This window comes from Ziziphus jujuba, chromosome 10 (genome assembly GCF_031755915.1).
Source record: "Ziziphus jujuba cultivar Dongzao chromosome 10, ASM3175591v1".
In the NCBI taxonomy this organism is placed as follows: Eukaryota; Viridiplantae; Streptophyta; class Magnoliopsida; order Rosales; family Rhamnaceae; genus Ziziphus; species Ziziphus jujuba.
The window spans coordinates 8,100,985-8,127,433 of record NC_083388.1 but is presented as its reverse complement, the minus strand read 5'-3'; the positions used below and the strand labels follow the sequence as shown (position 1 = coordinate 8,127,433).

General features: G+C 30.2%; 4 protein-coding genes and 1 long non-coding RNA gene across 5 annotated transcripts; 4 read left to right on the top strand and 1 right to left on the bottom strand.

Annotated features, from left to right (window-relative positions):
• The first annotated feature begins 838 nt into the window (after window positions 1-838).
• Window positions 839-1,701, top strand: LOC107410913 (18.5 kDa class I heat shock protein). The gene has a single exon (XM_060812271.1). It carries the CDS (start codon window positions 1,035-1,037, stop codon window positions 1,512-1,514), a length of 480 nt encoding a protein of 159 aa, XP_060668254.1. The 5' UTR covers window positions 839-1,034; the 3' UTR covers window positions 1,515-1,701.
• A 9,439-nt stretch (window positions 1,702-11,140) lies between these two features.
• Window positions 11,141-12,141, top strand: LOC107410934 (18.5 kDa class I heat shock protein). The gene has a single exon (XM_048467845.2). It carries the CDS (start codon window positions 11,364-11,366, stop codon window positions 11,841-11,843), a length of 480 nt encoding a protein of 159 aa, XP_048323802.2. The 5' UTR covers window positions 11,141-11,363; the 3' UTR covers window positions 11,844-12,141.
• A 3,419-nt stretch (window positions 12,142-15,560) lies between these two features.
• LOC107410933 (18.5 kDa class I heat shock protein-like) lies at window positions 15,561-16,327 on the top strand. Its single transcript, XM_016018419.4, has one exon. The coding sequence runs from the start codon at window positions 15,682-15,684 to the stop codon at window positions 16,162-16,164; it is 483 nt and encodes a 160-aa protein (XP_015873905.2). The 5' UTR covers window positions 15,561-15,681; the 3' UTR covers window positions 16,165-16,327.
• Window positions 16,328-19,718: 3,391 nt separating this feature from the next.
• LOC107410965 (18.5 kDa class I heat shock protein) lies at window positions 19,719-20,552 on the top strand. Its single transcript, XM_016018467.4, has one exon. It carries the CDS (start codon window positions 19,891-19,893, stop codon window positions 20,368-20,370), a length of 480 nt encoding a protein of 159 aa, XP_015873953.2. The 5' UTR covers window positions 19,719-19,890; the 3' UTR covers window positions 20,371-20,552.
• A 1,476-nt stretch (window positions 20,553-22,028) lies between these two features.
• On the bottom strand, window positions 22,029-23,281 carry LOC132799760 (uncharacterized). The gene is made up of 3 exons (XR_009634597.1): window positions 22,723-23,281; window positions 22,529-22,586; window positions 22,029-22,382 (listed from the first exon to the last, which is right to left on the bottom strand). It is a non-coding gene; the product is annotated as an uncharacterized LOC132799760 (long non-coding RNA).
• Window positions 23,282-26,449: the final 3,168 nt, after the last annotated feature.

The window sequence follows — 26,449 nt, the reverse complement described above, 5'->3', positions numbered from 1 at the left end:
CTCACATACAACAGCTCATAAATTAATTTCTTGCATACCCATATTAAATAAAAAGCTTAAAAATTCCAAAACTAACAAAAAATACAAGAAAAAAGAGAAAGAAAAAAAACACATATTTTCTCAGTTGCATCTAATAAGAAAAAAGATAAATTTTTTATCTGAATTTAGTTTCAGATATGAGAAAATACAAAAAAATAAGAATGAGAGGAGATGAGATGCAAAAAATGTTTGTGGCCTGTTAGAGAAACTCTTGCACAAAACATGAATGGGTGTGTAAAAGAAGAAAGAAATGGTAAAAAAATCATATTGCGTAATTTTCAATTTTGTCAAAAATATTTTTGTTCCAAAATGACTAGTTGTTTTTTTTTTAAAAAAATTGATATTGTTCAAAAAAACCATTTACGCATAACCTGGTAAGATTATGGGCTCCTGGTTTTGGTTGATAATTGACAAACCCAAATTAAATTATGATGACTCATGCGGTCACCAGTTGAAATAAATCATAATTTTTGTGCATGGATGATATTCATACGGAAATTCATGAAAGTGGGACAGATTTTATATGTTAATTTTTTATTTTCTAAAATTAAATGATATGATGGTATTAATTCTTTTTACCATCTTAGTATAAATTTTAATTCTAAAATATCAATTCAAATTATTCCATGTGTACAATGAAGTAACTAAAATGCATATTTCTTGACCAGAAAAAAATGGTAAATGGGAGTACTTGTCTTTACCTTAAAGAAACTTGAATGGGCCATACATTTTCCCATCAAGGCCCATAGGAAGGTTCTAAACATGTCTAAGAGCGTCCTCAAACCAAACCAGAAACCACAAAACCGACTACGGGCCTAAAGCCCCAGAAGATACTGGAACATTCATCCACTACATAAATTCTCAACCCATTCCCTCCTTTCCTCCAACGAAAAGTTAAGCGGTAATCAGCAATCATCAAAATCTTAAATCTCTACGCCCATTTGCATTGACGAAGCTCGAATTCAATCGCTGTCCAAAGCAAAAACGAAAGAAAGATGTCGTTGATTCCAAGCTTCTTCGGTGGCCGACGAAGCAGCGTCTTCGATCCTTTCTCTCTCGACATTTGGGACCCCTTCAAGGATTTTCCTTCCTCCTCGCTCTCTGCAAATTTCCCAGAGTTTTCTAGGGAAAATTCTGCCTTCTTGAGCACCCAAATCGATTGGAAGGAGACACCAGAAGCCCATGTGTTCAAGGCCGATGTTCCAGGTCTCAGGAAGGAAGAAGTGAAGGTGGAGGTTGAAGATGATCGGGTGCTACAGATCAGCGGTGAGAGGAACGTGGAGAAGGAAGACAAGAACGATACTTGGCATCGGGTTGAGCGCAGCAGCGGGAAGTTCTTGAGGAGTTTTAGGCTTCCAGAGAATGCCAAGTTGGATCAGATTAGAGCTGCCATGGAGAATGGGGTTCTGACTGTTACTGTTCCTAAAGAGGATGTCAAAAAGCCCGACATCAAGTCCATTGAAGTCTCTGGTTAAAACTTTGTCCGCTTTGATTAACTGAGAGTAGTCTACAGGGTATATTTGTGGGACTATAAATTAGATAGCGTTTTGTAACTGTTTGTGGTTCATTGTTGTACAGATGGTGTTTGTGGTAGTGTCAAGCTCTACTACTTTCCTATTGTTATTATGAAAAACAAAGTTTGACCAAAGAAAAAAAATCACATTTGAGAAATTGTATGAAGCTATCAGTCTAGCTAGCTATGTAAATATTAATAGCCAAGTGTCCTTTATGGCAAATCAAAATACAAGTTTTCCCTCCAGTAAATGAACTATTTATTTTGCTCCGGTTAAATTTCGGAATTTGGTATATAAGAATTGAACAAAGTTTCTATTCTTCAATAAATGCATTAAATTATTGACCCATCAAAATATTAATTAGAAAAATAAGTAGGCAAAATGTATAATGTGGGTCTGGAGGGTTCTATATGGCTACCGGGTTTTATTTTGAAGTACAGCTGTCAGGATATATTATGCCTGTTCTGTGTCTAGGTAACACGTACGATACATGTGTCTATGAGAAGCAGACTATATATGATTCTCAATTTTAAGCAGGAATTTTTAAGCTTATTTAGATGTCTGAAGTAGATTATATATGATTCTCAGTTTTAAGTAGTAATTCTTAAGTTTATTTAGATGTTAGAAACCTTAAAAAAATAAAAAAGAGAAGAGGAATATAAAAATATATATTTATATTAATGGAATTAGGATGCGAATTGTATTAAAATTGATTTTTTTGTTTTTTAAAAAAAATTGATTTTGCTGTTATATATGTAAAGTTGATTCTTTTTCTTAAAAATATCGGTTATGATGTGGATTTATATGCGAACGGATGGTATCATAAAATTTACATACAAATGAAACTCTGTTGTGTCTCCTTGTATATATATATATATATATTTTTTTTTTTTCCATCCCAATTTTCCTTTAAGCCAAACACTACTAGAATTATTCTTTTTTCCCTTTAGTTTCCTCACTAAAATCCTAGCTCCAAACATACATTACGTGAAAATTGATATCCACTGACACTCACTTAGCGATGCCACAAAATAAACACATTTGAAAAAATAAAACCGGCACTCTAAGGTTAAGGTTAATGCGTCAGTAAAAATTTAATAAATTAATAATGCATCCCAAAACATTCGATGTCAAACAGTCGCTAAAAACAACAACACGAGACACATCCGTTAAGAATCGTTGAATATGAGGCTGAATAGAATCGTTTTTAATACTGTGCATATATTTTATCTGAATTATATTATTTAAATGCTACACTTATGAAAAATGATTAACCATCAACTTATCTATGTTTGCATAATAACAAAATTTAATTATATAAGGTTGTTGTTCATTTATATAATTTTTCATGTACAGTTTATTCTTGCAAATCTCTTAAATAACATTCTTTTTTTTTTTTTTTAAGATATTGGTAACAGGCGACGCACAAAAGTCATTCCGAGTTGGCTGTTCCCCCTTTTTTTTTAAAAAAAAAAAATCAACTTGATTTTCTTGAAAACTGCAAATAACCAGTGAAAATATTTAAACTATATAATTGAACTGGTTTTTTTTTTTCTTTTAAATATAGGTAATAGGCGACGCACAGTCTTCATTATGCATCACTTGTTCTTTTTTTTTTTTTTTTGGTTTTTTTAATCAATCTAATGTTATTTCAACTTCAAATAACCAGTGAAAATATTATAGCAATATAACTAAAGCAACATAATTGAGTTGGTTTTTTTTGTTTTTTTTTGTTTTTAAATATAGGCAACAGGCGACCCACATTCTCCTTTATGCATCGCTTGTTATCTTTTTTTTTTTTTTTTTGTTCTTTTGATCAATATAATTTTATTTCAACTACAAATAACCAGTGAAAATATTAGAGCAACATAACTGAGCTGATTTTTTTTCTTCTTTTTTTTAAAAGATTTTGGTAGCAGGCAATGCACAATGAAGATTGTGCATCGCCTGTTTCCCTTTTTTTTTTTTTGTTCTTTTAGTCAATCTAATTTTATTTCAACTACAAATAACCAGTGACTCAGTTATGTTGCTTTAATATTTTCACTGGTTATTTGTAGTTGAAATAAAATTAAATTGACTAAAAAAATTGAAAAAAAAAAACAGGCGAAACACAATCTTCATTGAGCGTTGCCTGTTAACAAAATTTATAAAATAAAAAAAATAAAAAACAAGCTCAGTTATGTTACTTTAATATTTTCACTGATTATTTGTAATTGAAATAAAATTAGATTAACTAAAAGAACAAAAAAAAAAAAAAGGAGAATAGGCAACGCACAATGAAGATTGTGCGTCACCTGTTAACAAAATTTAAAAAAGAAAGAAAGAAAAACCAGCTCAGTTATATTATTCTAATATTTTCATTGGTTATTTGTAGTTGAAATGAAATTAGATTGACTTAAAGAACCAAAAAAAAAAAAAAGAGAACAGGCGACGCATAATGCCTGTTAACAAAATAAATAAAAAAAAAACCAGCTTAGTTATGTTGCTCTGATATTTTCACTGGTTATTTGTAATTGAAATAAAATTAGATTGACTAAAAGAACAAAAAAAAAAAAAAAAAGAACAGGCGACGCACAATCTTCATTGTGCGTTGCCTGTTACCAAAATCTTTAAAAAAAAAAAAAAAGGCTCAATTATGTTGCTCTAATATTTTCACTTGTTATTTATAGTTGAAAAAAAAAAATTAGATTGATTAAAAGAAAAAAAAAAAAAAAAAAGGCAACGCACAATGGAGCCTGTGAGTCGCCTATTACCAAAATCTAAAAAAAAAACAAAAAAAAAAACACCTTAGTTATGTTGCTATAATATTTTCACTGGTTATTTGTAGTTGAAATAAAATTAGATTGACTAAAAAAACCAAAAAAAAAAAAAAATTTGAACCCAAGACCTCTTACACTCTGAAGGAATCACCACACTACCAGACCAAATGACTTGGATGTAATAATACAACAAGAACTAGCTTAATATAGTTTTACACGATGCATTCTTTTAACAAAAAATCGCCAAATAGATGAAAAGGCGACTCATTTGCAACAACTGCGTCGCCTTTTCAATTAACCAATTTTTAACTTTTTTTTGAATTTGAAAATTGTTTTTAGTAATTTTTTAATTTTACAAATATGTTTTTTTTTTTAATTTGTAGATGAGCAATCAACAAAACTAATTAAAGATCAAAAAAATAATAATAAAACATGAAATAGGTGACGTGTTTTAATGGAATTGCATCGCCTGTTCCTTCAATTTTTTTTTATTTTTTATTTTTAAGCAAAAATAATTTAATAAACTTTCAATTTTTAAAAACAAGTAAGCTATCATTGACCATAAACACATGAAAATTAAGCTCATTTAACATACTTATGTAGATAAATTGGTCAATAAATGCTTGTTGAATTAGAATTCTATATTCGGTACTCTATCTCAAATTAGATCTTGAGATATTTTGTGTCTCGTCTATACACATATATGTGAATAATTGAGAAAAGCATTGACAAAACTATTTTCTATTTTTAGAACAATGGAATTTATGTTCATTGAATTGCTACATGAATATATTTGTAGATGAACAATTAAAAAATTATTTAAAAATTACAAAGAAAATATAAAAATTGGAACAGGCGACGCTTTTCGACCATAATTCGTCGCTTGATCCCACAATTCAAGAACAGGCGACTCTTCTTGAAGAGAATGTGTCGCCTGTTCTCTCAATTAAAAAAATAAAAATTTTAAAAGACATGTAAATTTTATAAAGAATAAAGGTGTACTTGAAAAACAAAAAAATAAACAGCAATCTTTGATATTTTGCTTCTCATTTTTAAGAAATATTTTCAGTTTTTATTTGTAAATGAAAACTAAAAAATTAATCAAAGAAAAAGAAATGAAATTGAGAGAAAAGGTGCATTTTTGCCATTTTTTGAAAATTTTTGACGCGTTTTGAAATTTTTACCATTACTTTTGAATCCCTTTTCTTTTTTAAGACTACATCAAGTACACTATCTAATAGATATTAGATTTGGAAGCAATCTAAGAAAGACTTAAAGAGTGGGATATTTCGGATTTCATTTTTCATTTGCCTATATTGTAGTCGGCAGAGAAGCTGGATTTTTCTGTGTTACGTGATTTTTTGGGTTTTTTCTTTCTACGTCTCCATCGTTTAGGTGAGTTTCTTTTTTCTTTATGGTTGGCGGAGACATGTGGTGGGTTGAATTTTTTTTTTCCAATTTTAACTACAGGTTAGATTCGTTGGGTTTTATTAATCTTGCTTTTGTAGAAATTTTGTTTGTGATATTGCTTGACATTTTGCTAAGTTCAACAAGTATTTTATGTTGAAGATCAACTTGATTCGAGATGGTTTGTTGTTTTAACTTCACCACGACATCGTACTTTTGTTGAAGAAGATGTTCTTGGGGATACTATGCTGGCTCACAATCCATTTGTCATATAGTTGTCAAGTATCAATAAAAATGATAATGAGGATGAATGTGAGAGTTACTATATTTGTAATGATTGTAAGGGGATATGGAGAAACAATATCTTCTAAATAAATTGGTACTTATATTTATTAACTTATGTTTTAACTAATATTTATAACATTTATTATTATTCATTTAATTATTTTTTTGATCCGCTTCATTATGTGTTTTCCACTTTTAATTAAGAGAAATGCACCTTGCCAAATCTTAAGAACGATGGTAATATTCTTTAAATTTTTATTTACTAAATTACAAATTTAATAATGATTAATATTTTATTTATTCTGCATAAGTGTTAATAACTTTTTTAATTTTTCCATATTCAGTATGAGGGTGTAATATTGTCAACAAGAGGACGTCAACTTCCATTTCAATGAGTATGCATTCACGAAAGTTTAATTAATATTAAATTTGTTATGAAAAAATACAATAGTTTACAAATTATGTCAAAATATGTCAATGAGTTAATATTCAATTTATTTGATAAGTAATTTGTCATGAAAAAATATGTATTTTAAATTTTTGTATTCTAATTATTTTGGATGAAGCTCATTTTAGTTTTTTTGTATTTTAATTATTTTTATATTTTTACTATTTTAATAATATTCACAAAATTAAAAATTAAAAAACGAATGGGTGACGCATAAAAAAGAAACAAGATCGCCTAAAATATTTGGCAACCTTTACTTGCCTATCTTTAGTGACTAACAAATCTAGCGATGCTTAAAACAGAGTTGCTAATATCTATTTTAGCGATTTTTCTAAAGATAAATACAGAGTCGCTATAAGTAATGAAAACTACGTCACTAAAATCCTTCATGGTTGCTAAAAAGGCAACTCTACTTATAAGTCGCTTGTAATATCTTTATTTAGCAACTCTATACAAAACAGTCGCTCGAAAATACATCGCTATAAGTGGATCGAAAATAATGAGTCGTTAAAGTTTAGATGCGTCGCTAAAAACTCATATATAGGTGACTTATATAATGCGTCGTTAAAATAAATAAATGTCGCTAAAAACCCAAATAAAGATACTCTCATAAAGAATCGCTAAAAGTCGATCTATGTCGCTAAAAATTCTAAGTCAATGACTCAAATAATGCGTCACGAAAAGCGTATATTGTCGCTAAAAATGGAAATATAGGGGACTCTGATAATAAATCGCTAAACGTCAATGGTTATTGTCGCTAAAAATGGAAATATAGGGGACTCTGATAATAAATCGCTAAACGTCAATGGTTATTAGTAAAAACTTTAATATCGGTGATTCACATAATGTGTCGCTAAAAGTAACATGTATCCCTAAAAATTGACGTATAGGCGACTCTCATAATGAGTCGTTAAATGTCTCTCATAATGAGTCGTTAAATGTTTCTCATAATGAGTCGTTAAATGTCTATTTAAATCGTTAAAAACTCAAGAATAGACGACTCTGATAATGGGTCGCTAAATGTCTACATTTCGCGATAGGATGTTAGACTACTCATTGGAATACGTCGTTGTTTATTTTTTACGATGCATTTATTGCATCATTTATCAATGCAATTCTTGTAGTAATATAGAATAAAGCATTATGTACCCTCTAGTAAAAGGAAAATATAACCAAATTAGAAAAATGCAGAATCGGTGGCCAACCGGCCGCAATCTTTTTTTTTTTTCTTTTTTTTGGGTAAATTCCAATTCCACTTGTTTTGATAGTACAAAATTATTATAAAACCGCGATGTGTAAACTCGTTATCACCTTAGTCCTTTTAGCATTCTATTTATTATAATTTAAAGGTTTCCTATTCTCTTTTAGATGATTTTCCTTTTTTCTTTTCCAAACCAATTTCTATTTTCACTTTTTCTTTGTCACGTATTATTTTGATCTATCTTTTACTTGGGCATGCGTTCTTCTATTGCTTCTATATTCATCAACTCGATCACAATGATGAAGAGGAAACGCAGATATCAAGAGGCTTTGGAATTGGAACCTCCAGCTTTCTCACACTTTCCAAACGAGTTGACTGCTGAAATCTTGGCCCGGCTTGTTTCCTCTTCTCAAATTGATTACTTCAATACCAAAAACTGGTACGCAAGAATTAATTTTAATTAATTTTGTCTATATTTCTCTCTATCTTGTCTTTATTAACTTGTGTTTACTAAATTATATACAAGAAAAACCAACAATTTTCTTTTTTATGTTTTCCAAAAAAAATACATATACATTTCTTCAAGAAAGTATTGACAACTATTAACGTAAGTAATTTTAGTATTTGAACTAGGCACTTGGATACATTTAAGGTACCGAAAGTAAACAACTCTTGATTAGTTAAGTTTTGTGATAAAAGGACCGCGTGTTATTTGCATCGTTTTTGGTTTTAAACTACCTTTTTTTTTTTTTTCAGCTGTAAATCTTTTAAAAAGGTTGGTGAAGATGACTATGTTTATTGGCATATGTCGCTTGGCAAATTGAAGCATATTGCATGGGAGAGACGGAATGAAGTAAAAAACGTTTATAACACCTGCAAGAAAAGTGGACATCCAGAAGTATTGTATGAAGAAGGAGGTGTGTCTCTATCTTAACTTGATAATTTTGTCAATTTTTTTTAATATATATATATATAAAATTGAAATTTTAATATTTATTTCTAATATTAAATATAAATATTTCAGATGGAATATTTGAATGTTAAGTCAAAAACAGCAAATTCAGGACTAGATCTTTTAAAAAGAGCTGCACATTTAGGACACCAAGGAGCTTCTTACATATTTGGGATCATCCTTATTTGCAGTGGAGAAGAGCGCAAGGGAATAAAATTGCTTTCCAGTATTAAAACAAAAAGTGAATTGAAATAATGCCGAAGCAAATTATGTGAAGTATTAAGTGGATTCATAAACGACGTAGATTTGTTCTACAACCTGTCCTACTTTATTGGCCGATCCAACATATAACAAAGAAAAATACAGGATGTATAAGTGAATGGTGCGAAGAAGATGAACGTGAAAGTTGTGACAGATGCATATGGAATCAAGAAATCGTTTACGTATGCAATCTGTAATGTTTGATCTTACTATATATTAAAGCAATAGTAAGAAAAACTCCTAATATTTAATATATTTTTATAAAATGTCAAATTATTGTTTTTATAGTTATACAGAATTATGTATGTTATTTGTCCTTTCACGTGTTTTGCATGTAACTTGAGCCTTGTTCTTTATTATGAAAAATTAAAAAAATAAAATAAAATAAAAGATACAAATTTTAATTAGGTTTGGGTTTGAAGAAAACTAGAGTTCCTCTTTTAGCTGTCTGGTTTTTGTTCTTTCTTTCTTTTTCTTATTTATTCAATTATTTATGATTCTCCTTTCTTTTTTTTTTTTTTTTTTTTCTTTTTTTGGGTGATGAATTTATAGTTCTCCTTTTGGATGCTCAATTCTCTAGCTTTTTTTGCTGCCTTCTCATCGAGTTATCATTTCTTTAATGCCAATTTAAAGTACAAGCCACGGCCGACGTCTACTAGTGCTTGTAGCATGACTATGTATTTATTTATGTAGAGTTTGTTATAATACGTATTCATCTCAATTTATCTGGTAGTAATTAACGAATGATGCATAGGATTGATTAAATTTTGGATCAGCACACGGAAGAGAAAGAAGGGAACATTTTTCTTCTCATACAACACGTGCATGGAAGAGGTGGCAATTTTATCTTGCCATCACAATCTTGCGTTTCTTTTTCCATGTATATATCTATATATATAAACCATGACTATATATTAATCAATCTAACAAAACAACTCAATTAATTTCAACAAGTTCCCTTAGAACATTTATAATGGTGATAATCCCAAATCCGAGTTTAAGATCTGGTGCATAATTTCCCCTCCTCAATTTATCAAAAAATAATATTTATTTTTAAAAAATTACTTACTAATTTTTTCTCTCATATATATATATATATACATATGTTTTTGACATGCGCCTGTATAGATTTATTTGTGCGGTGTATAACAACTACTCTAAGTCTCCATATTAGGCTATTGCATAGAATTGGTTGGCTTAATCAGGCCATTTTTAATTTGGAATTGCTAAATACAGACGAAATAATAAAACAACGGAGCCATCATAGTATTTTTTAACTACTCCAAAAGGAAAGTTGGTTAGTGGATCAGTTACAACCAATAACCCGTCAAATTCACATTTTATTTGATCTTCAGTTTCGAGCTCAAAGTCAATAATAGAGAAAAACCCTTATATTACGAGTACTACTACAGGTACTACAGGCATTTGAGGTATTTTCTATTGAATAGTACATAATTCTACATGGACAACCAAAAAGAAAAGAAGAAAGAAATTATCGAACACTTCATTTCAATACAGATTGTAAAATTTCATTGCTATGTTGGAAGAAGGATAGCTATATTGATTCGGTAAACTCTAAAGACACCCTTGGTACAATATTGACGATCTCACAAAGAAAAGATTCGATTTTAGTAAATGGAAATTTACTAATTTCAAGTTTTGGGGAAGCGATCTTCCTTCGATTCTGGGTTATTCATAGTATTACTATACCTTTTCTATTCATTGTGGGTTGGTTATTCGTCAGCACCAGTTTAGCTTATAATGTATTTGAAAGCCCTCGTCCAAACAAATATTTGACAGAGAGCCGACAAGGAATCCCATTAATAGCTAGCCATTTTGATCCTTTGGAACAACTTGATGAATTTAGTAAATCTTCTACTAGTTTTGTTTGATGCTTAACCAATCCAAATTAAAATGCGTTGACTCATGTAGTCACCACTTGTAACAAATAATATTTCTTATGCATGCATTGATTATTTTCAAAATCAATAAAAATCGACCAAATTTTATATCCTTCATTCTTTATTTTGTAGAAGAAAATGATATGATTTTGTTAATTTTTTGACTTAGAATATCAATCAAAATAATATAAAATAATTATTGCATGTGTATAATGTAATTAAAATGTATATATCTTGACTAGAATGAGTGGCACATGGAATGACTTGTCTTTATCTTTAAAAAATAACTTAAATGGGCCACACATTTTCACATCAAAACCCACAGGAAAGTTCTGCACAAGTCTGGAAACAGCCTCACCTTAAACACAAAACCGAAAACCGACTATGGGCCTAAAGCCCTAGAAGATTCTGGGCCTAAAGCCTAGAAGATTCTGGAACATTCATCCACTACCATAAATACCCAAGCCATCCTCCTCTTTTCTCGGACGAGAAACTAAGCAATTATTAATTATCAGTAATCACCGAAAATCTAGACGCAGATTTGAATTCACGAATTTCGAATTTTTCGATCACAGTCCAAGCAAAAGCAAAAGAAGATGTCGTTGATTCCAAGCTTCTTCGGTGGCCGACGAAGCAGCGTCTTCGATCCCTTCTCTCTCGACATTTGGGATCCCTTCAAGGATTTTCCTTCCTCCTCGCTGTCTGCAAATTTCCCAGCGTTTTCTAGGGAAAACTCTGCCTTCTTAAGCACCCGAATCGATTGGAAGGAGACCCCAGAAGCCCATGTGTTCAAGGCCGATATTCCAGGGCTCAGGAAAGAAGAAGTGAAGGTGGAAGTTGAAGATGATCGGGTGCTCCAGATCAGCGGTGAGAGGAACGTGGAGAAGGAGGACAAGAACGATACTTGGCATCGAGTTGAGCGCAGCAGCGGGAAGTTCTTGAGGAGGTTTAGGCTTCCAGAGAATGCCAAATTGGATAAGATTAAGGCCGCTATGGAGAATGGGGTTCTTACTGTGACTGTCCCTAAAGAGGAGGTCAAAAACCCCGACGTCAAGTCCATTGAAATCTCTGGTTAAATCTTTGTCCGCTTTGATTAACTGAGAGTGGTCTTCTGGGTTTAGTGTGGGAGCGTGAATAAGATAGTGTTTTATAATGGTTTATGGTTCTGTGTTCTTGTATAAATGTTGTTTGTGGTAATGTCAAGCTGAACTTCTTTTCACATTGTTATTACATAGTTTGACCGAAAAAATATCAAATTTTAGAAATTGTATAAGGCTATTAGTCTAGCTAACTAGGTAATTATTATTATTATAATCTGGTTGTCTTTTATGGTAAATCAAAATACAAGTTGTGATTTTACTATTTGATTTTTCATATGTGATTTTTATCTTTTAATTTTTTAATGTAAAAAAATAGTCTGGTTGAATTTTTTAACACGAAGTATTAAATCAAAATACAAGTTGTGATTTTACTATTTGAATTTTCATATGTGATTTTTATCTTTTAAGTTTTTAATGTAAAAAGATAGTCTGGTTGAATTTTCTAACACAAAGTACTAAAGAACAATAGTTTATATGAAGTTTTATATCTTTTTAGGCTTAAATATATAAAGTTTCATATTCGATAGGTCATTCTGAAATGTGAATGATAATAATTGATATAATATGGTTTCAAAATTTATATCGGAAGTTTTGAAACAGTAAAAATGATTGTGGGTTGCAAATTGTTATCGAATAGCTTTTGGAGGTTTCCATCTATCCCATTTGATATATCTACAACTTGTTTCCATCTATCCCATTTGGTATATCTACAACTTGTTTTTTCATCGTAGCTTCGATAACATCCAAATGTCGTACTGCGCCATTCAATAATAGTAAATCTGATATTATATCTTCTCGTGAACATTTGCATTTCTTCGGTTCATATAGCCTCGCTAAGCAAAGCAACTCCTTCCATTTGGAATATTAATAAAGTACCTTAAAGCTCATCTGAATTTTTTTCCTTTTTCCATATACATTTTGTATTATTACAATACCATAATGGTTGAATTACATAATCTGTTTTCAATCTACAAAATCCACAAATACAATCCTTTATTACTCTTTTTATAATGTTATTTTCTGTGGCCGATATATATATATACAATGTTATTTTATAATGTCATATATATATATATATATATATGCATGCATAGTTTTTGAAAAATGTCAATTTCATAGAAATGGACAATCTATCGGGATATTATTAAAATTTTCATTTATGCTTGTCAAAGAAAAATTTTAATCTTATTTAAAACTTTTAATTGCTAAATAGGTTTTTCTCTAACGTTTTTTCTCTAATGAGTCTTAAGTACCGTCTAATATCTAAATTTTACTAAATAAGCTTTAGAATTTGTATAAATCAAGCTCAAAAATTGAGTTTCACAATTTATTCACATGGGGTATCTAAGTTTGAAACTCTCAAATATTTATGTAACATAAATACGTTGTTGTTGTTGTTTTTTTTTTTTTTTTTTCATAACTGATGTAAATATGATTTTGAAATTTATATAGGAAGTTATTGCATTACGGTAACAAATTAACTAAATTTTGAAACAATGAAGGTAACTTATGGATTAAAAAACACATATCATTCCTTTCAGATGACAAATTGTCATAATTAAAAAAAAAAATTAATTTTAATAACTAAATAATATTGTTGTACCCGCATGAGCATTTATTTTATACTTTCCAGCTCTTGGAGTTTTATTTTCTTTTTTCCTTTAATTATTTTTTTAATTTTTATGTGAATAGCTGTTGAAGGTTTCCACACTTTCTCATCTGTCCTATTTGGTATCTCTACAATTTGTTTTTTCGTTGTAGCTTCAATAAAATCCAAATGAAGTGCAGTTCAATAATGGTAAATCTGATTTTATATCTTTCAATGTTCAGAAAAAATTAGTGTAAATTAGTGTGTATAAAAGTAAGTACTAAATTAAATATAAATGTGATTAAATTTTTATTTAAGACGCTTGCAAATAAAATAATAGTATATAGTAAGTAGAACTTATAGAAAAATCAGTATTAGATTGACTTCATTGGCATTTATGCTACTTGTAGGAGCATTTTCTAGTAATTTTGGGTCTTTTTTCTTCCTTTTTTTTTTTTTGGGGGGGGGGGAACTAATTTTCAATTTTCACGCTGGGGACGAACATTCTGATAATTTAATTCCAAGAATATTTTAGGGACTTCATGAAACATCCATTTTTGCGCCCCTGTGGTCGACAAATCCCAGTATTTTCGCGAATTTTGTAGGGACTTACTTCTCTTGTGGGCTTGAATAGGTCAAACAAAGCCTGGTAAGATTATGGGCTACTTGTTTTGTTTGACCAACCCAAATTAAAATATGTTAAAAGACTCAGGTAGTCACCACTTGTGTAACAAATTATATTTCTTGTGCATTGATTATTTTCCAAATTAATAAAAATGGGCCAAATTTTATATCCTTCATTTTTTTATTTTGTGAAAGAAAATGATATAATAGTGTTAATTGTTTTACCTTCTTAATATAAATTTTGACTCTAAAATATCAATCAAAATAATATAAAATAATTATTCCGCGAGTAGAATGTAATTAAAATGTATATTTCTTGAAGAAACTTAAATGGGCCATACATTTTCACTTCAATGCACATAGGAAAGTTATCCGAAGAAGAGTCTGGAACATTCATGCACCATCATAAATAGGGTTTTTTCGATAAATAGACACCTTACAATTCCATTTTAGAAAAATAGCAAAAAAAAATTTTTTTTAAAAAAACTAGCCACTTTAGGACAAAAATACCCTTGATAAAATTGAAAATTACGCAAAAGGTTTTTTTTTTTACCCTTTCCTTTCTTCCTCTACACAGCCGTTCATGGGGTTTCTACACAACCGTTCGTGGGGTTTCTCTAAGGTCACTCTTTGCATCTCATCGCCTCTCACTCTCATTTTTTTGTATTTTCTCATATCTCAAACTAAAATCAGGTAAAAATTTTATCTTTTTTCTTATTAGATGAAAGTAAGGAAATATGTGTTTTTTTTGTTTTTTCTCTTTCTCTTTTTTCTTGTAAGTTTTATTAGTTTAGGGTTTTTTAAGCTTTTTATTTGATATGGGTATGCAAGAAATTAATTTATGAGATGTTATATGTGATTTTAAAGATACTTAGGTGGCATATGGTTTGAAAATGGGAGAAATTTTGTGTAAAACAAAAAAATCGCGAAAAACAGTAAAAACGGAGGAAATTCGGCGAAAAAGATGAACTTCCACCAATTTCCTCCAGTTTGTCAATTTTCGCAAAATTTCCGCCAATTTTCCGCTTTTCCGCCAGTTTTTCACCAATTTTCCGCCATTTTTCTGCCAGTTCGTGGAAAATGGCGCTGCTTCTGAAGGAAAAGGGAAAATGACGCTACTGGTGTGCTTCTAAAGGGAAAGGGAAAATGACGCTGCTTCTAAAGGGAAAGGGAAAATGGCGCTGCTGGTGTGTTTTTTGCTTGAAGTGAAAATGGCGCTGCTGGTGTGTTTCTAAAGGGAAAGGGAAAGCTTTGTTTTTATGCCCTAGTTCTGTTTCAAAAGGAAAAGGGAATGGAGGAAAAAAAAAAAAACCAAAAACAACAAACTAAAACAAAGTTGCATTTCGGTAGAGAAAATAGACCAAAAAAAAGTACAAAAGAGTATTTTGGTCTTGATGTACTAAAAGGTGGTTATTTTTTATAAAAAAAATTGTTTTTGCTATTTTTCTAAAATGAAATTGTAAAGTGGCTATTTTTCGAAAAAACCCTCATACATACCCAAGCCATCCTTGTCTTGCCTCCAACGAAAAACATCGTTAGACGCGCACTTGAATTTACGAAGTTCGCATTATTCAATCACAGTCCAAGCAAAAGCAAAAGAAGATGTCGTTGATTCCAAGCTTCTTCAGTGGCCGACGAAGCAGTGGCGTCGATCCCTTCTCTCTCGACATTTGGGACCCCTTCAAGAATTTTCCTTCTTCTTCCTTGATTTCTTCAAATTTCCTTGAGTTTTCCCGGGAAAACTCTGCCTTCGTCAGCACTCGGATCGATTGGAAGGAGACCCCAGAAGCCCATGTGTTCAAGGCCGATGTTCCAGGGCTCAGGAAAGAAGAAGTGAAGGTGGAGGTTGAAGATGATCGCGTGCTCCAGATCAGCGGTGAGAGGAACGTGGAGAAGGAGGACAAGAACGATACATGGCATCGAGTTGAGCGCAGCAGCGGGAAGTTCTTGAGGAGGTTTAGGCTTCCAGAGAATGCCAAATTGGATCAGATTAAGGCTGCTATGGAGAATGGGGTTCTTACTGTGACTGTACCTAAAGAGGAGGTCAAAAAGCCCGACATCAAGTCCATTGAAATCTCTGGTTAAATCCTTATCCGTTTTGCTTAATTGAGAGTGGTCTTCTGGTTGTCTTGTGGGAGTGTGAATAAGATAGCGTTTTGTAATTGTTTGTGGTTCTTTGTTCTTTCATGTATAAATGGTGTTTGTGGTAATGTCAAGCTGAACGTCGTTTCGCATTGTTGTTACTAAATTGTCTGATTGAATTTTCTAACGCAAAGATTTAAAGAGTAGTAGTTTCATACAAAGCTTAAATATATGAAGTTTCGGATTTGATAGAACATTTTAAATTATGAATGATAAGAATTGATAAAATATGGTTTAGAAATTTAGATAGGAAATTATTTCATTATAATAACAAATGAATTAAATTTGGAAACCGCAGAAGTGACAGAAAATTGTGTTGTAAATTGTCATAATTGAAAAAATTAATTATTATAATAACCAAATATTTACCGTTGTACCCGCATCAGCATTTGTGTTATCCTTTCCCGCTGTTGGAGGTTTTATTTTTATTTTTATTTTTGTTTTTGAATAGCTCTTTGGAGGTTTCCATCTATCACTTGGTATCTCTACAATTTGTTTTTTCACTGTAGCTTTAAAAAAATCCAAATGTAGTGCTGTTGTACCATCCAATAATAGTAAATCTGATTTTTATATCTTCCCATGAACATTTGCATTTCTTCGGTTTCATATAGCCCTGCTAAGCAGAGCAAATCCTTCCATTTAGAATGCTGGTCAAGTACCTTAGAGTCCAACCTATGCGATTCACAAGAGATCTGAAGTCCAACCTATGTGCACGTATAGTTTTTGGAAAACATAAATTTTCATGGTCAAATATATAATCTATCATTAAGTTATTGAAAATTTGATTTTATATTTATTAAAGAAAAATTTTAATTTTATTTGAAATTTTCACTTACCAAATAGGCTTCTCTCCGAAAATTTTTCTCTTATGAGTTTTCAGTACAATCTAATATCTAGATTGTACTAAATAAACTTTAAATTCAAGCTTAATAATTAAAGTGCACAGTCTATTTAGATGGGATATTTTGATTGCAATTCTCAAATATTTATATGAGTAGTATAAATTATATTTTTCATTTTTATAAAATACAAGCTCGACGATTCAGGTTCAGAATCTATCCACATAGAATATTCTGATTAAAACTCTCAAATATTTATATGAGTAACATAAATACATTTTCATCGTTTTTATGTTATATTTTCACTTTTATCAAATTTTTTTTTTTGTTCGTGAAAGTGCCTATCATTTTATTTTATTTTATTTTTTTTGCATTCTAAACTTTAAACATAATCTTAAAATAAATGTGTATCGTTAATTCTTATCATGTGTATTGCTAAAAAAAAATTCTTTTAAACTAAATTTTCCTAAAGTTTGGTTTAACTAAAGCTAATAAAAAACAAAAAAATGTTTCAAGATGCCTAATGAATGTTAAAAAGAAGGAAGAGCAAAAAATAAATAAATTAATAAATAATAATAAAACAAGGAAGCAAGAACTAGTTGTATATATAATATATACAACCAGATCCACATTAGGAAAAACTACCCAAACTTTATTTTATAGTCTTTTAGATTGCATCAGTAATAAGATTTAAAAATATATTTCTTATTTATTAAATTTCAACAATTTTTTTTTTTAAATAAAATTTTAATATATTACTATATTTATATTCGATTAATAATTAAATTTTAAATTCTAATATTTTATATGATCTAAATATTAATAAAAAGAGATAAGATTTGACATTAAAATTATTAAATTACCATGAAGTGAGTTTAAATTATAATATATATATATATATATATATATATTTTTTCTTATGATTATGTTATCATAGTTTTCCATTAATATTTTATTTATCAGTTTTTAAATTATTTCAAAATCTGAATTTTAAATATATAATTTGGACTAAAATAATATCAAGATAAAATTCAATTTATTTTTTTAAGATTATAGTATATCACAAAATTCATTAGAATATCTTCAAATCTCAACTCTTAAAGAAGTTGATAGGCCTCTATGTTTTTCCTTGTTTAGCAAATAGAGAGTGGGATGTTCACTATGTCTTAGAAAATCTATAAATAGTTGTCTTCATGTAAAGTTCAAGGTGTGTAGAAGTTGTGATTATCTAGTACCCAATTAAAAGGCTTTGAATGTTTTTCTTCTTTGTTTCTTGTTTCAAATATAGACTATTTCCTAATCTATTATTATTAATTTTTTTTTTTTTTCTAACAGATACTGACTAAGAATAACGTCAAGACTTCGAGAAATATCCATTTTTGAGATCCTCTGCTTAACATATCCTAGTATTTCCGTGAACTTTGGGTCGGCTTCAATTTTGAGCTTCAACAGGTCAAACAAAGCCTGCTAAGATTTTGAGCTACTATTTTTTTTTACTACTTAACTGGTCAAATTGATTTTTTTTTTTTTTTTTGGGTCCACGTACCAATGTTTTCTTTTAAAAAGAAAAGAAAAGAACGTTTTGCTGTAACAGCATGATTTTATGATTCTTTTATTTTTGAAAAAAATAAAAAAGAATATCCTTTTACAAGTTATATACTTTTAATAGTTTTTGTAGCATTTTGGTTAACGAAATAAATATAGGAATATAATATAAGAACAGAATATATATTCTATAGATTTTATTTTTTGTACATTTGGTAAATTTTTAAATTTGACAATATATATTCTATAAGATTAGATATGTTTCCATCTGAATTAATAAAATTCATTTTCAAAATCTCAAAATTTATATTTCTATGTTTTAATTTGGATAAACTTTTAAATATCTTTCTCATATTTAAATTTACATTGATTATCACATACTAAAAATATATAAATAAATATAAAATTTAATTTTTAATAAATTTTTACTGGATTTGAATATTTTTAAAAAATATATATATAAAGCTAAACATTAATTTTAAATCAATATTTTTATCAAATATATAAATAGAAATTAATTTTTTTTTCATTTTCTATTCCTATTAATAGCTATTTTTATTTTTAAAAGAATGTTATTTTGTATACCAAATATATATATATTTTTTTTGAAACATAGATTTTCATTTAATTTTGACTTTTTATAAATAAAAAATTTGAATATGAACAAATGAAACTTAAAAATTATCAAATAGAATGTGCCAAATTCATGCTCACCAATTTTGGACAAACAACAATTTTTTGTATGTGGATATTGTGAAAAACAACATTTTTTTAATAAATGGATTACTTTTATATATAAATTAATTAAAGTGGGACAAGTTTTATTATCTTCATTTTTTATTTTGTAAAAGAAAAGGCTATACGGTCGTAACTTAAATTTTAAATTCTAAAATATTAAAAACCAAATAATGTTAAATAATAATTCCCTCTTACTTTGTTTAATGTGTAATATTATTGAAATGAAAATTTCTTAACAAGCAAGAAATGTTAAAAGGCTAGCCTTTTCTTTTTGTTATGGGCCATATATTTTCACATCAAGACCCACAGGAACTAGGAAGGTTCTAAAGAAGTCTGGGAACGTCTTCACCATAGGCACAAAACCGCCTATGGGCCTCAGGTCCTGGAAGATACTGGAACATTCATCCACTACTATAAAATAATATCCAACCCAACCTCTTCCTTACACCAACGAATATCAGCAGTCAGCGAAATCTTAAATCGCTACGCCCATTTGCATTTACGAAGCTCGAATTCAATCACGGTCCAAAGCCAAACCGAAAGAAAGATGTCGCTGATTCCAAGCTTTTTCGGGGGCCGACGAAGCAGCGTCTTCGATCCCTTCCCTCTCGACACTTGGGACCCCTTCAAGGATTTTCCTTCCTCCTCGCTCTCTGCAAATCTCCCAGAGTTTTCTAGGGAAAATTCTGCCTTCTTAAGCACCCGAATTGATTGGAAGGAGACCCCAGAAGCGCATGTGTTCAAGGCGGATGTTCCAGGGCTCAGGAAAGAAGAAGTGAAGGTGGAAGTTGAAGATGATCGGGTGCTCCAGATCAGCGGTGAGAGGAACGTGGAGAAGGAGGACAAGAATGATACGTGGCATCGTGTTGAGCGAAGCAGCGGGAAGTTCTTGAGGAGGTTTAGGCTTCCAGAGAATGCTAAATTGGATAAGATTAAGGCTGGCATGGAGAATGGGGTTCTTACTGTTACTGTTCCTAAAGAGGAAGTCAAAAAGCCCGATGTCAAGTCCATTGAAATCTCTGGTTAAAACTTGTTTTAGATGGACTGAGTGTGGTCTTCTGTGTCTACTGGGAGAATGCAAATAAGATGGCGTTTTTGTAGTTGTTCTGTTTGTGAGGTTATTTGGAATATCTGTCTCTCTGTTTTTCTTGTATAAATGGTGCTTGTGGTAATCTGGAGATTATATTTTATATCGTTTTTATTTTTATTTTTTTATTGTTATTATAATTATTATTTCCTTTAATTTGGATTTAGTTACGGTACTCGCAAAATTTCGGAAAAAGCATATTTGGGAAATTGGTGAATTACTAGATTAACTAATAATGGACATAGATCAACAGAAGCTCTAAACATCAATTGAAGTTCCCTTATGCATCTGAAATGCCTCAAAAAGATGCAAGTTCTCTTATGCATCTTAAATAGACATTTACGTAGACAAAGTTCTGTATACATGTCAATCATATCTTTTCCGGACTTAAAATTTTGTCCTGATCATCATGCCACCGTTAGAATGCCTTCGGCTAGGATGATGTGTAAAAACCTCAGCAGTATCGGTGATCCCATGTGAGAATCCAATCTTTCTTTGACTCTTATGGATATTTTGTGGAGATATGAATTTTGGATTGTGGGTTGCTGTCACTTGTGATTTCTGTAACCAAGGAGGGTGTGAAATTTTTCTACAATACGTAATATAGGAACTGCTAACATAGTTTGCAAGCAAAGTACTCCGGTTTAAAAGGTATTGCGGCTATGTATTTCAATTCTTTCGTCATATAATTTATGCAGACTGTTGCATTACAGAGATTTTTGCACATAATGATCATATGTTATTGAATTAATATTGATTTTAAAAGTTTAAATTTATGAAAGTTATATTTTAATTTAATTTTTTTTATATATGTTTTTTCATGGGACGTGTATTTTTATTTTATTTATATATTTTTTTAATATTCTTTTTCATATGTAAGTTTTTTTCTTTTTAGGTTTGTTTTTTGGTTTTTAATTTTTTTTTTCTCTTTTTTGGGATCGGTATGGATTCCTTCCTTGTTGATAATGAAGCCAAAAAAAAGAAGTCGATCAATGGCAAATTTACACTTGTGAATGCTAAGGTATAGCTTATTCTCCCTCAACACTTGTATGACCTTTTTTAGATGAGTTAAGTGGTCTTTTTTGGATTTGCTAAACACCAAAATGTCATCAAAGCATACCACCATAAATTGGCCAATAAAAGGTTTGAGAATTTGGTTCATGAGTTTCATGAATATACTTGGAGCATTGCAAAGGGCAAATGGCATCACTTGCCACTCATACAAGCCTTCTCAGGTAGGGGTAGGTTCGGTGCGGATTGATTCGGTTTTTGGGGTTTTTTTAAACCTAACCGACCAATTCGGTTTGGGTTGGTTACATAACCGAACCGAACCGAACCCAATACAAAAATCGAACCGAACCGAACCGACCATACTTGATCGGTTTGGGTTGTGTTTGCGGGTTGGGCCGGTCTGGGCTTCGTGTTGGGCCTCGGCCCAAATTGTATATATATATATATATATATATTTCGAATTTGGTATTTTTTGGACCAAAATTGTATAAAAAAAATTTTAGACCTTTTTGATCATCAATCTATATTTTAAATTAGATATTCTTTTCAAATTATTCTTTAAATTAAATAATTTTAACATACATCCATCCACCTAAACAAAAATACCAAATAAGTTAATTATTAAGCATCAAACATATTAAATAATACAACACATAATCATACAACTATAATACAAATCTACAACTACCACCACCCAATTATAAACCATACATCAACAAATAAAGTATATAACAAGTCTACAACCATTATTAGCTACAAAATAAAATACAACCCATATTTGAAATCTAAAATTTTAAAATAAACTTATAATTAAATAAACTAATAATCCATAAAAATAAAAATTAGTTTAAATATTGTTTTCTTCCACATTCTCCATTGCATGAAAAGCCACCAGCAGCAACCACAAGCTCACTACCTCAATAAACCAAATTCCATTCATCCTTCAACAAATATTAAAATTATAAATAAACATTAAACATTAAGCATTAAATGTAAAGAATTAGCAATCAATAAACATTAAGTGTATTACTAAAATATTATCTAACTTAAAAGATTATTGATGATTTGGAATTAACAACAAACTTACCAAGTAATCATATATCAATTAGGTGGAGGTAAACTTTGTTTTGTAACCCAAGATGCTCCTAAACAAATTAAAATATGATATTAGATTAATTAGTAAGCTAAAAGAAGTTGTAAATATTACTAAAAAATTCTAAAAACTCTAAAATAGATAATAAAAATAAAATTACAAATAATAATAATAAAAAAAATTCTTACCCGATTCAATAGAATCATAATATGCGACATCTTCTATTGGTATTTCAACTCTATAATCATACGTCATAGGCTTTGATTGCAACCAATTTTGAGAACAAATCAAAGCCTCCACCATTTTTGGACCCAATGAACTTCGGAATGCATCAAGAATACGCCCTCCGGTACTAAAAGCAGATTCGGATGCTACTGTAGAAACTGGAATGGCGTATACATCTCTTGCAATTTGAGATAAAATTCGATATTTTGTCCAATTATTTTTCCACCAAGCCAAAATATCAAATTTCTCACTCTCCACATCCTCACATGGATCAAACAAAAATTTATCAACCTCATTCTTTATTTCCAATTCATTTTTTTTCCATTTTTCTTTTTTTAAATTGTGATTCTTTCAAACGCCGACGATCATCTATGCTTCCATCATCCAATGAATCCATCATCATCCCACTTTGTTGTGCTTGCATTGATTGACCATCATTTGAATTTGATACTTTAGAACTCCCATTCATAGAATCAATTTCCTTATAGAAGTTGTAAAGGTTAACAAAAGTATCTTTTACATCCCTAGTCAAAGATTCAACCATACCACTTTCATAAACATCCTCAAAAAGATATGATACATATTCCAGCTTATATCGTGGATCAAGCACAATGGCAATAAGCAACAACTTGTTGACATTTCCAAGTGAACCCCAATATTTGTCAAACTTTATCAACATTTTCTTTGCCATATCGGCCATCAAATGATTTTGACTATTACTCCATTCAACAAGTGCATTATACATCAAACTCAATTCATGAAAACATATATTAGAAGTAACAGTCAAAGAGGCACTAAACTTTAAGGTAACTTCATAAAAAGTAGCAAGAAATTTCACAAAAACCCTTGCACTATCCCAATCTTTAATTAGAGGTGGTCCGGCTCTCTTCCTTCCTACTTCATCTTCCTCAAAATATCCAAGATAATGCCCATCAGCATCTATCATCCTATCAAAACCTTTTTGATACTTCAAAGCCGTGTTCAACATCAAATAGGTGGAATTCCACCTAGTAGACACATCCAAAACCACGGTTTCTTTATATTCAATTTTCTCCTTCTCTACACATTCTTTAAATTTGTTTAACCTTGAAGGAGATGATCGAACATATCTAATAGCATTACGAATTCCAGCAATACTATCATGGATTTCCTTTAATCCAAATGTCACAATTAAATTTACAATATGTGCAGCACAACGAACATGTAAAAACTCACCATCCAAAACATTTCCTTTCCAATAATTTAATTTTTCTTTCAAAAAATTAACAGCCACATCATTTGAAGAAGCATTATCAACCGTTATTGTGAAAACCCTTTCAATACCCCATTCAATCAAACAATTTTCTATAACCTTACCAATTGTCTCACCCTTATGATTTTGCACAATACAAAAATTTAAAATTCTCTTATGCAACTTCCAATCATCATCAATGAAATGAGCGGTAAGAGTCATGTAATTGTTATTTTGAATGGAAGTCCATGTGTCTGTAGTAAGACAAACCCTTTGCTTCCTCAATGAAAACACACTCTTCAAAATTTTTTTCTCATCTAAGTACAACTGAAACACATCTCTAGAAATTGTTCTACGAGATGGCGGTTCAAACTTAGGGTTCAAAGCATTACAAAACTTTCTAAACCCTTCTCCTTCAACGTGGCTAAATGGTAACTCGTCCATGATGATCATTTCTGCACATGCAAGCCTACATGCCTCTTTACTAAATGTTGTACTCATAGAGACCAATTGCTACTACCACTTTCAAATGAAAGAACTTGTTGCTTTTTATCCTCCATCCTATTAGGGTATTTTTTGCATTGGTTCATCAAATGGTTTCGCAATGTACTAGTTCCACATCTCTTGGTATTACATGCATAATCTACCCCACGATGTTTACATTTGCACCTAGGATTATTTGGATCATAATCTGGAATTTTTTCAAAATGTTCCCAAACCCAAGATGGAGCCCTAGAAGGTTTTCTCTTTTGCGTTTTATAAGGTTTATCCAACTGTGAAGGTTGAGATTCAGCTTTATCTGATTCATTTAAATACTCTTCCAATTCATTAATATCATACAAATCATTGTGGCCCTCATCCATCTAGAACCTATTAAAAACAAAATAAACATATACATATATGTATATATATATATATACAAATATATATACATATAGCTGTCAAAATCAGCAGGCCAGGTTATATTAACAACTTCACAGCAATCAAGTCACACATCACTTCACAATCTCCAAACTTCACAGCAAACAATTTCACAGCCTATGCTTCACTACACTTTCCAAAAGCAATTTTTGACCTTCCCACATGCAAAAATAACGAGAAAAAGGCTAAGTAACTTACCTCCAAATAATAGACAATCACACAATTGTTTGTGATCTTGGAATTAAACGAAGAAAAGAAATGCTATTCGATTTATGCAAGTCACGATAGGCTGTTTGATTTTATCTACAAAACAGGGGAAAAAAATATATTAGACCACAAAGCAAAATAAAAAAAAATAAAATTGCAATACTAATTAGAAAAAACAGAAAAAAAAAAAGTTTGCTATACACTTCTTCCATCCAAACTCCTGGTGTTAAGACTGATTAGAAAAAACAGCATTCCATAGTTTCCATGTATAATATTTTATGTATTTAAAATAGCATAGATTCTTTAAGTAATGGGAAACAACCACCAAAGGAAATTAAAAGAGAATAAATTCCAGAGAATTAGAAGCTTATCAAACCTGCCACATCTGTTCTACCATTTGGAGAGGAATTAGATTCACTGTCCAAATTAGTGCTGACTGCTGAGAGTTTGAGAAGCCTGTCCAACAGGTGATTCAGGCAAGCTGTTTGGTCCTTGAAGGTGACTGAAGAAGTAGCTTTCTTCCAATATATTCTGCAATTGTGAACAAAAAATGCAGGTTAAGGTTTTTATTCATATTTATCAAGACAAAAAGTTTTAGTTATGCATAAATAATTTTAAGTGACTTGAGGAAAAGAACCTCATATATAATTATATATAAATATATAAATAAATAAAAAAAATATATATATATATATATATATATGCAGCTTGTACTTTAAGTTTAGCTTGTACATAATTATGAACATTATTATGATGAATTTATATAATAATTGGACAGATACTGCCAAGTCCACCATTCAACAAAATAAGCCATTTGAATCAAACAAACAACAATATAAACACTCTGATTTGCATAAGATTTTAGGGCATAAATATAAATGAATTGAAATAAAAAAATAATATTTATTTTCCATCATTCATGCAAATGACATAATTGAGTACAAGTATGCATTTTTAACCATTAAGAGCAAGAATCAAATTGGCAATGACAGATTGTTCAACAAAGAAATTAATTTTCAAATATTTTTAAAGTTCTAGATTCAAAATTACTATTATTTGATAAAGAAATTGTACATAACCCAAAAAGTTTCCACTTATTAGTTTTCTTAATCATTGTTCTTTTTTATATCACTTATCCCCAACCAAATCATTCTGCACCTACACCATTACACAAGAAAAGAATAAACTTAAACATCACCCAAATAACAGGAAAAGAAAAAAAGTGAAATTTGACTATCTTTTAAGAGGAAAAACCAGGTGAATATTTTTATTGAATTAAAAAAAAAAAAAAGGAGAAAGGTTTTTTGTCCATTTAATTCTCTAAAATGTAA